The sequence below is a fragment of the Anser brachyrhynchus genome (assembly GCF_964034855.1).
Source record: "Anser brachyrhynchus genome assembly, chromosome: 2".
Classification (NCBI taxonomy): Eukaryota; Metazoa; Chordata; class Aves; order Anseriformes; family Anatidae; genus Anser; species Anser brachyrhynchus.
The window spans coordinates 66,807,338-66,819,069 of NC_137695.1; the positions used below are offsets into that span (position 1 = coordinate 66,807,338).

An 11,732-nucleotide genomic window follows, 5' to 3' on the forward strand; every position below is an offset into this window, starting at 1 on the left:
CTTTAGAGCCCTTTTGCTGGCTGGGAAGAAAGTATTTCATTGTCAGGGAACAAGGTAAGTCATTATGTGGCTATGCAATTTCACCATCACACCACTGATGCTAAAGCCAAGGAGCTTAGCTGAATCTGTTACCTGCCAAATGGCCAAAACAATCACTTCGCCAGGGGATGCACCAGATGTACATCACCCACAGCACTATTCCAATCCAAAGTTCAGGAAGAAATTCAAATAGCCACCTGAAAATAGAGGAAGGTTGCATGTAGCAGGGAGAGCTTTGGGCCTTAGACAAAGCTCGTGTCTCGTTGTTGTGGCTCAAACCAAAAAACACAGCAAGACCTCGCAGCCACAGCCTGGTTTCCCTTGCTCCTGCCTGGGCATGGGCAGTGCCGATTTTCCCTCCTGTCCAGTTCCCTGCAGCCACTGGGTCCCAAGTACCCCTGCCAGGACAACATCCTGTCCAGCATGGGGCCAATTCACCTCTTCATCATGGTTCACCTGCTGAACAGGTTCCCAGTTAACCTCCTTGGGTTAACCGGAAATTCCACAGAAAAGCCACCACCAAACCCCAAATACACAATGCAAAATACAACAGAAAAGTTTAGAGAAAACACTACAGAAAAACCACCAGCAAACCCCTGAAAAGTCCAATGAAAAAATCCCCATTAATAACTTACGGAAAACCCAACAGAAAAGCCACCACCAAACACCCCACCCCCCAAAAAAAAAATCCAATGCAAAATCCAAAGGAAGAATTTAGGGAATTCCCTGCAGAAAAACTACCACCAAACCCTAAGAATCCAATGTAAAATCCAAGTGAATAACTTAGACAAAAGCCTACAGAAAAGCCACCACAAGTCCCCCAAATTCCACTGCAAAATCCAACAGAAAACCTTGGAAAAACCTGAACAGAAATGGCATCAATCTCCCCCAAATCTGTGTCAAAATCTACAGGAATAATTTAGGGAAAAACCTACAAAGAAGCCATGACCAAACCTCAAAATGTACAATGCCTATACCAAAAGAAATACTTAAAGAAAATGCTACAGGAAAGCCACCACCAACCTCCCCAAAAATCCAATGTAAAATCCCAGGGAAGAATTTAGGGAAAACACTACAGAAAAGCCATCACCAAAACCCACAGTTCCATAGCCAAACCCAAGGGAAAATCTTGGAGAAAACCCTAGAGTAAAGCCACCACCAAACCCCAAAAATCCAATTTAAAGTCCACAGGAATAATTGAGGAAAAATCCTACAAAAATGTTATCACCAAAACCCACAATGTCCAAAGCCAAATTCCAAGGGAAAATCTTGGAGAAAACACTACACAAAATCCACTACCAAGCATCCAAAGTCCACTGCAAAAATCCAAAACTAAATCTGAGAGAAAACCCTACAGAAAAGCTACCACCAAACACCAAAATTCCAATGCAAAATCCATGGGAAAATCATAGGGGATAACCTAAAGAAAAAAAAAAGCCAGTACCAAACCCCCCAAATGAACTGCAAAATCCAACAGAAAAAATCTTAGGAAAAAAAACTAGTGAAAAGCCACTACAAAAGCCCCAAAATCCAAAGCAGGATCCAAGGGAAAAACTTTGTAAAATCCAAGGGAAAAACCTGAACAGAAAAGGCACCACCAATCCCCCACCAATCCATATCAAAATCCACAGGAATAATTTAGGGAAAAACCTACAAGGCCACCACCAAACCCCAAAATGTACAAAGCCAAAACCAAAAGAAATACAGTCTTCTTTAGGTACTGGAAGGCTGCTGTCATGTCTCCTCTGAACTTTCTCTTCTCTGGGCTGAACAACCCCAATTCCCGCAGCCTGTCCCCATAGGAGAGATGCTCCAGCCCCTTGATCACCTTCACGGCCCTTCTCTAGACTCGTTCCAATACATCCACATCCTTTTTGTGCTGGGGGCCCCAGAGCTGAATGCAGTCCTCCAGATGGCGTCTCACAAGAGCAGAGCAGAGGGGAACAATCACCTTCCTCACCCTGCTGGCCACGCTTCTTTTGATGTAGCCCAGGACACAGTTGGCTTTCTGGGCTGCAAGCGCACAGTTCTTCTTCTCATCAGCAAACACCCCCAGGTCCTTCTCCTCAGGCCACTCTCAATACATTCTCTTCCCAGCTTGTGTTTGTGCTTGGAATTGTCCCAACCCAGATGCAGGACATTGCACTTGGCCTTATTGAACTTCATGAGGTTCACACAGGCCAACCTCTCAAGCTTGTCCAGGTCCCTCTGGATGGCATCCCTTCCCTCCACTGTGTCAACCACACCACACAGCTTGATGTCATAGCAGACTTGCTGAGGGAGCACTTGATCCCACCATCCATGTCACCAACAAAGAATTTAAGTGTCGGTCCCAGTACTAACCCCTGAGGAACACCAATCATTACTGATCTCCACTTGGACATTGAGCCATTGACTGTAACTCTTTAAGTGAGAAGAACTGTAGGACAGGTGCCATAGCTCCTAACCATAGCTACTGTGTGGAATGTGGGAAGTGCAGCCCTCTCTGCCTCCTGTCCCAAGAGTCTAACTGGGCAGCACTGAGCTTTGTTCTAGCTGAGTGCAGAGCACAGCACTGTATGGGACTGCTGCAGGGAAAGTTAACTCCATCCCAGCCAGATCCAGTACACTGACAAGTTCAGCTCAGGCTGCTCAGAAAGCATAAAGCTACAGTTTACAGAATACACAGGTCAACACTGCTATCAAAAGTTATTCACCAAATGTGCTTGTAGCTATACCCTGTGAGCAAAACAAATAGGGTGAACTAATTCACATCAAATACAAAAGGACTGTTTCCAACAAACTGATGACACTACACAGGTAAGTTCACATTTTTTCCAATGTCCTCGGTACATGTTCAAGTGCATTTTCTGGAAAATACATTCTAAAGTGAAGTGCAGCTAGGTACCTAAGAACCAGAGACTTCCTGAAGATGCCAGCAACAAGGGCAAAAGCAAGGAAGTATAACAGCGACCGACTGTCTGAAAAGGAGAAATTAGTCTGGGAAAGGCACAATTTTGAGAGACTAGGAAATACCATTCTCTATTTGTTGTCTCAGGCGAAACACAGAAATTAACATCATCTTTTGGTTGCTCTAAAGAGGTGGTATCCTATGCTCTCTTGTGTCTCTTTTGATAGGAAAAGGCCTACTAGTCTACTTAAAATGGAGCACTTCAGTCTCTCAGAACTTCCTGTGTTGCACAACTTTTTCTTTCCTTTAGGATTTCCTAAACCAGTTGAACCCTTGCTGCAGATGCCTGGCTGTCTCCAAATTCTGTGATGTGGATCATCTAAGCTAGATTTTGTTCTTTATTCATTTGGGCCCCCTCATGGGGTTTGGTCTCTTCTGAGATTGTTTTTTTTTAATTAGACCCTTTGACATCAGTTTGGCAGCCTATTTCTGGGATTGGTAACAGTAATTTCATGAAGTATATATATACGTATATGTCCATAATCTGCCATAAGTATAGTCTTGATAAGTATAACATATCATAAGCATATTAACCATTACAGTATTGATATCTGCAATCCATAGGTATATTTACTGCTATAATGATATAGAGAAGTTTGTTGAACCTAGAGTACTAATGTAAATTTGCTGCTAGAATAGTGATTTTTTTTCCCTACATCTAGTTGCCTTCCTACTTCTGCTAATCGCTGCTACTATTGATTAGTGCTATTCCCTCAATTTCCATATTATATATACATATATTTACTTATGAATAGGACTGGGGCGGGTTGGACAGGGTGCAGGTGCCACTGCTCAGGTTCTGGCTGAGCATCCATCAGTAGGTGGTGAGCAATTGCATTGCGCATCACTTGCTGTCTTCCCCATTCCATTTGTTCAAAGGCTTGCCACTGCTCAGGACCCCATTTGAAATCCTTCTTCTGGGTCACTTGATAGAGATAGCTTACAATCAGACTGACTCAAAATAAGCATTCTTCAAAAACCCACACACCTGAGAAAGATTGTTTCCTTTTTGCTATCCAGCAGAGACATAGCTGTTAGCTTGTTCATCACATCCATTGGGATCTAAAGATGCCCATATTTTTTATTTCCCAAAACTGGATTTCCTGTCCAGATCCCCTGGTCTCACTCTGCTTAATGGCAAAACCAGCTTTTGGGAGAACTTAAGACTATTTTCTTCCCTTCCTCAAAAACTTCTGATGCGTTGCCCCACAGTGATGTCAACATAGTGCATGTGTTATGGCGCTTCACCCTGTTCCAGAACAGTCTGCATCAAATGGTAGGGCTGTGTTTCAGGTGGACCGGACACCCCTCCAAGGGAAAGCAAATTATGGCCTGCACTCTACTGCCAAAGGGATCAAGAAAATACACAGTAGAAGTATCAGTTAGGGTACACCACTTGGTTTCGTTTGGCTCCAGTTCTTAATGAAGTTCTGGCATGTCTGACACAGCAGCACTCAGCAGTGGTATGACTTAATTCAGGCCACAATAGTTCACTTTTAGTCTCCACTCAGCTGTTTGCTCACACCCCCACCACAGTGGGATGGGGGACAAAACTGAGAAGTGTAAGAACTCCTAGGTTGAGATAAGGACAGTTTAATAAGAGGGAAGAAAGAAAATAACAAAGAGTAAACAAAGCAAGTGATACACAATACAATTGTTCATCACCTACTGACCAATGCCTAGTCAGTCCCCAAGCAAAAGCACACACACACACCAACTCTACCAGTTCTATTGTTCAGCACAACACTATACCATGGGACATCCTTCTGGCCAGTTTGGGTCATCTGTCCTGATAATGTCCCCTCCCAGCTCCTGGTACACCCTCACTGGCAGCGCAGCATAAGAATCTGAAACATCCTTGACTTAGCATAAGCCCTGCTCGATATTACTAACTTTTTCATTCTAAATCCAAAACACCATACCAGCTACTATAAAGATAATTAACTCCATCCCAGCCAAAACCAGGACAGAAGGACAATAGTGGCAGTGGTATGTAGCTGAACAGATCATTGTCACCTTCTTGAAGGTGGGTTTGATTCCTACTTTTTGAGAGTCATCATGAACTTTCCTGGATTACCATGACCTTTCAAAAATGATGTAGAACAGCTTTGCAGTCACACCAGCCATCTTTGCTCTCACATGCCTCCTGTTTAGTCCTGGGGACTTGAGCTAAACACCGGTCTCCACCCCCCAAACTACATTCCTTTACCTTCCTGCCCCTCTGACAGGATCAAGGAGACCTGGGTCCTCAGGCTCTTCATCTTTGCTTCTTGAGTGCAGTAGTCCATCTTAGCACAAGAGACCTCCCCTGGCCACATCCCTGCTGACCACAGGGTGTCAGGTCAGGTTGACAGATAGATGCCTCCTCCCCTTCACCCCCCCCCCCCCCGAAGGAGTCCCCAGTGCCTACCTTTTTCTTTTGCCTTCCTGCTGGAGACTCTTGGTTAAGGCTCAGGCATTTCCAGTTGTCTCCCTCAAGAGAGCAACTTCCTCTTCTCCTGTTACCAGGGCACAATACCTGTTCTGCAATTGCAGATGCACAGGCACAAGCTTCTAGCTTTCCCCTTCACAGGAATCTCTACTCACCATTCCTCCATGTGCATTCTCTGGCCACCACTGCTTCTTTGTAGCATGGAGCTTGGGCTTTCTTGCCTTTGCAAGGTCTTTGAGATGACCATATTGCTCTCCTGTCATGTCGGATGCACCAGATTCTTGCCCCTTCCCACTGCCTGCACAGAGCCCTGACTTCATGAGAGTTGCACCCCACTATCCTCTCACTCCCCAGCCTCTCTGCACCAACTCCCTACCAGCCTCCGGTAACCACCCAGCACACACAGCCCAACAGCAGCCCTCATCCTGTGAATCCAAGCTCCTTGATCTCTGCTCCCTCAGCTGCTTGACCAGGTCATTGCAGACATCTCTGCAGACATCTTTGTGCATGCACATCCTTGGCATGGAAGCATTTGACCAGCAGCCTGGCCAGCTCACAGCTGTTAATAACACCTTCCAAATAAGTCTTGGGACACTAAATTAATAGTGCAGATAGAATTTGCACTCCTCCGGCTCCTCTGTTGAGGCTTCATCCAGCATTTGAAGATATATTCCAAAGAACACACCTTGACCACGGACTATGACCCACACCACTCAGTATAGTATTCTACATTTCACACGCCAACAGGGAGTAGAGGAAAAAGATGCACCAAGCAGCACTCACACAAAGCAGGATGTGTAGTAAACCAAACTTTATTCTCACAGTTCAGTGGTTCTATAGTTAAGACCACTCCGTGGCAGTACCAACCCACTCCGTTGCCTGGGCAGTGGGAGCTGCTGACCAGTCCTCAGTGGCAGGCTGGGCACTCCAGTCCTCTGCAAATGAAAGTGCAACAAAATTCTCAGTGCACCCCTGCTTTTTCCACCCACTAAACCACATTACAGACTCTACCACTCTTTGCGCATGCAGGTGGAAGTACACATGGAAACTACCCAGTGCTCTTCTCATGACCCCAGAATAGTTTATCGTGGATTTCCAGGAACACTGAGCCAAGGCAGGCACCTGCATCAAGTCTGCCTTAAAAATGTATACATTTAATGTCTAGAGACAGTGCTGGAAAACACTTGCATAGAGCCATCTGATGAGTACCAAGTTTTCACTACAAAATACTGGAAGTGAGACTTGCTTAAGACAGGCAAATCAGCACACCACCACTGTGAACACCCCTGCAGCTAATCACAGTGAAGACTCATTTCTTCTCCCTAGACCCATGGACATCCCCACCCCCCGAACTGACCTGTGGGGAACTGCTGGATCGGCACAGATGGGACCTGCACTCCCTCAGACCAATCTGCAACCTCAGGCTGAGGAGGAGCAGTGAATTCAGGAGCTGGGGCCGTCCACTCAGTTTGGAACTCCTCCTTCGTAACAGCTTTCTCAGCAGCAGCCTGCTCCTCCTTCTCAATCTGCAACAGAAGGGCATAGCTGACATCTCCCAGAAACATCTCACCACCCACACTACCACTCAGCAGTCAGTAAGTACCAATTGACAACAGACAATTAACTACCACCTGAAGTGTCTAGTCCATTATATTGGCAAAGCCTGTCCTCAATGGCACAGGACCACAGGCATGAGCACAAGCAGCACACCTCATACTGGCACAATGCCTTCCACAGCTCTCCTACCTCCTCAGGATCCCTGTAGAAGTACAAGTCAGGCATGACTTCCCATGGGTGTTCACGGGAGATGGTGCCACGCATGCGCAGGACCTCCCGAGCCAGCATCCACCACATCAGACCCACTGAATGGGCTCCCTGAACAGGGTAAGAAAGTTACATTAAGATCTGCTTCAAAGCTAAGCCTTTACAAGAGGAAAAGACTAGTTTGCAACCAAGACTCTTCCTGGCAAGAGAAAGGCATTGTTTGCTAATGCCTGACAGACCTGCTATGTGCTTGGACTCAGGACATGGCAACTTTTCAAATTCACAGCACCATTTCCAGGTCTCTACGGCATTATCACAGCACTGCAGTTACCAACATCTGAATTAGCCTGATAATCAATTCTCCTGCCCAATGTCACAGAAATGTTATCCAAAAGACAGGGATTATGCTCATCATTTACACTAGTACAAAGAAGTGAAGAAACTTAAATGAATCTTACACATATAATCAGATTTGGCTTACATTAGCTTTGGTTAATAACAATGTTTAAATAGGGATCAAAAAGTTTCCTAATTCCCTAAACTTTACCTTTCAGGTGGTTTCTGGCATGACAAAATTTCACATCAGTTTCATCATGAATTGACATGACTTTTCTTTCATATCAATGAACTGTGGCAAGAACGACTACCAAACTCTTCATTGGGCCAAAAAGACCCTCCAGCTGTCAGTAAGTCCTGCCAGGTTACTGTAGCACACGTCCTAGACTTGAGAGCTCCTTGGCCAGAAGTTAGCCTCAGCTCCAAGCTCCAAATGTGTGCCGTTCACCTCCTCCCCCCCGACCCACCCGCTGACTTACCAGAAACCTTAATTAGCTAATCACTTTGTGAACATTCCAGATACAACCCCAACCTTCCCCTGCAAAAATGCATTCATCTTGCATCCCAGTGCATGTTTAGAGAAAGCAGCTTTCAATGCTTCAAATCAGTAACCTTATTGTTGCAGGGGATGGCAATATCCACATAGCGCAGTGGGGAGTCAGTGTTGCACAGCGCAATGGTGGGGATGTTGACGTAAGACGCCTCTGTCAGCGGCTGATGATCAGCCCGAGGGTCTGTAACAACCAGGAGTCGTGGCTCACGGAAAGCTGCCTGGATCTGATTTGTGAAGGTACCAGGGGTAAAGCGTCCAGCGATAGGAGTAGCCCCAGTGGCAGCAGCAAACTTCAGCACAGCACGCTGCAAAACAGACCACAAATGTGAAGCAGGATATTCAATTTCAAACAACTTGTCCTGGTGTGCTGTCAGTTAACACAAATTAACTTCTTTCAGTTCTTGTGCAACCAAGGCTCATGCACCAATTTAAAAGCAATAAAAGCACGTAAAAATACCTACAACACCACAAAAAGGAGTTAAGATCATATCCACCAGCAATGCATGAAGTCAATATACAGAACAAAAGCTTCCCCACCCTAATTTAGTTGCATGCTCTACTCCAAAATTAAGAGTCTCAAAATCAAATCATGGAAAGGGCAGATGTAAAATGGCTTTATAAAACCATCTATACTAGAAAAGACCTTCAAGATCACGTAGTCCAGCCATCAGTCTGACCTACAAAGTTCCATAACTAGACCATGCCCCTGGTCGCATTGTATTGTTCTTAATCCATAAGAAAAATCATTTTACATCCACTATTCCTACATCCATCTATTATCGAGTAGTGTAACTTCACTGACTACAGGAGAAGCTTGCTAATGAATATATGCAGACTAACCACATCTACTAAGACTACAGTTGCAGTCACCTGCAACAGCTTTCAATTTCCCAGGCATCAACCAGCAGGACATGTGGCAGGGCCTACTATTAAATCCCAATCATAGAGGGAGCTCCTCTCCTGGCATTAGCAAAAACCCTGCCATCTGGTTTGCTGTAGCACACTTCCGACACTTGAGAGCTCATTGGCCAGAAGCTGACCTGAGTATCAAGCTTTAACAGTGTGCAGGTCAAGTAAATAGGAACTCGTCCTTTTCTTCTGTAGATCTGTTCATCATCTTCCCCTACATTCGTAGCACCACATGGATTACTCCAAAGAAAATGAGCTCACAGGTAAATTTCAGCACCAATTAGATTTAGTCGAAGGGTGCAACACATCCCCTGCTATGAAAACAGTTTTTCTGCTAAAAATCTAAAACGAGAAATTAAAAAATATGTTACTATTTCCTGTTCAACAACAGAATTATTTCTTCTTTGAAAACCTTTCTATCACATGCTTTTTGTCCCCAAAAAGCCATGCTGATGACTCAAGGAATGAATGGGTGACTGGGGGTGCAGAGGACTGACTACTAATACACTGGAAATCCAACAGGATATAATCAAAGGTAGATTAAAAAAACAAGTAAAACTCCTCACATCCTCCCCAAAACCTATGGGAATTGGGGACAGGGGAGAACCCTCCATGGAACTGTTCTACACTTCAAGCATAACACATGAAGAATGCTTCTGAAACAGTGTTACTAGTGCCAAAGTTTGAATTTTCAACTTTTATCATCAAGCTGCCACTGGCATGCCATGATGCATGGCAATAGAGTCCTGCTCCCAGGACTGAAGGCCTTATCACCAGCAAAGAATGCCCATACCTGTCCAGTATTCCTGGAAGAGATGACGCTCACATCAGCTGGGTTCTCAATAGCAACAATGGCACGGGCTGCCAGGAGAAGTTTTTCCCAGGTCCTCTTCAGATTGATGATGTAAATACCTATGGGTGACAAAAGGATTTAGAGTAACCATCAAACAAGTTTCTAAATCAAGATAGCGCTCTTCTGCTAATAAATTTGTCATGTGACTGTATTTACTTTAAAACTCTAGATAGTGGAAAGCTGTGCAAAGAAAAATCTTACCATATATGTTTAAGGTTGCACACTCCAGCACCTACCGGTACAGACCAGGACCTGGCAAGAGTTGCAGCATTTTAACACACTGCAGCTCAGCTTGCAACTGAGTCTTGTTAGCTCAGTGCTAACAAGAAGCAAAGATTACTACTGCAACACTAAAATCATTTTGCTACCATAGTAAATATCTAGCAGAAATGACCATAATTGAGTACTGAATCATTTACTGAGTTCTAAAATCAGTGCTTTGTTCTACTTCTTTGAGTAACATGACTTAACTACTAAGGATTACCATACTTTTAAGCCCATCAACTACCGGGAAGCTCAAGCACTGGCACTTGCCATGTTTCCCCAGCTCTGCCCACCAAATCCCTGCAGCCACCCGGACCAGCTGCAGCTAAAGCCTGCCTCCCACCCCAGGGCTCTACCATCGCTTTTCCTCTTGTAGATGTACTGCTCCATCTGGAAGTCAAGGTTAGTGCCTCCCAGGTGGGTTCCGGCAGCGAGGAATTTGAGGACATCTTCCTCCTTCATCTGCAAGACATCGAGACCTCCGGACATTGTGGGGTTTCCCTCGGGAAGCAACGACGGGGAACCTGCGGGCACAAGAACCCCGTTTCACGCACCGCACGCGCCCAGGCCGCCATCTTGGCCGTCTACCCTCGGCCCCTCCCGGCGTGCCTCGACCTCTCCCGAGGGCCAGGCCCAGCGGGGGGGGGGAGGGGAGGGGAAGGCACACAGAGAACCGCTGGGCCTCACTGCCCCCCGGCCGTCCCCGACCCCAAGAACCGGGACTCACGCGGCCAACGCCGTGTAGAGGCCTCGGCGGGTGCCGAAAGAAAGGGAGAGGCCCGCCCCCGTGACGCCTATATATGGTCCCTGCGCCGGCCAATGGGGAGCGCCGCGCCCTCAGGAAGGGCGGGGCTCCACTGGTTGCTAGGGAAGTAGGCGCCTAGCGACCGGGGGAGGCCTATTGATTGCATGGCGGGCGGGCTGCTTATGCTACGCGGAAACCGTGGGAGGAGGAGAGGGTCAGGGCAGTTAGCACTGCCCTTGAGAGCGCTTTTGCTGCTGCTTCCGCAGGGTTTTCATCGCTAAAGCAGGCTGGTCAAAATCCTCACTCCAGAAAGGAGCAATGGGCCTTCTGATTTTACGAGCTACCTTTTTTTTTTTTTTTCTGGGGCAAAAGTATTCAGATAAATCACATGGTGTTGGCTTCATTGTATCAAGCTCCTTGGGTTTTCAATTTTGTCTTTAAGCATTTCCTTCCCTTTGATAAGCACTTGAGATTGTATTTGTCGTCATGTTACTTACCATGTCTGTTATCTTTATTTGGGACAGAAACTAAAAAGGAGTTGGTTCAATAGGCAGGGGAGAATTCTCAGTCAGGTTTTGCTTTAGCACGTCAGCTGGGTGCAGCTGGCTCTTCCTGCAGCACATTCCTCTGCCTCCCTTAGAGATGGACTGAACAGCACAGGGGACGAATGGCACCTTTGTTTCTAATGGAAGTAATGCCTTGCCTGTCGTTCTGTGCAACAATTCCCCTTCCCTCATTAAAATCAGCTTGTGTTTTTCTGTTCAAAGGACAGTTCGTGTAAGATAGGGTTGGCCTTTGCCCCGTTGAGACTCATATTGATTTGCCAAGCAGTGCTCTTCCTGGTATTGCAGATGGTTTGCTGCTTGCTGAGCTCCTCCTTGCAGGTTG

The 11,732-nt window shown here is 46.0% G+C and overlaps 1 protein-coding gene across 1 annotated transcript; it reads right to left on the reverse strand.

The window, feature by feature from the left end:
- Positions 1–6,216: 6,216 nt before the first annotated feature.
- LOC308189733 (small ribosomal subunit protein uS2) lies at positions 6,217–10,958 on the reverse strand. Its single transcript, XM_080580137.1, has 7 exons — positions 10,827–10,958; positions 10,456–10,623; positions 9,776–9,894; positions 8,133–8,378; positions 7,167–7,295; positions 6,778–6,946; positions 6,217–6,355 (listed from the first exon to the last, which is right to left on the reverse strand). The coding sequence occupies exons 2-7, from the start codon at positions 10,586–10,588 to the stop codon at positions 6,261–6,263; spliced, it is 891 nt and encodes a 296-aa protein (XP_080436263.1). The 5' UTR covers positions 10,589–10,623; positions 10,827–10,958; the 3' UTR covers positions 6,217–6,260.
- Between the last annotated feature and the right edge of the window lie 774 nt (positions 10,959–11,732).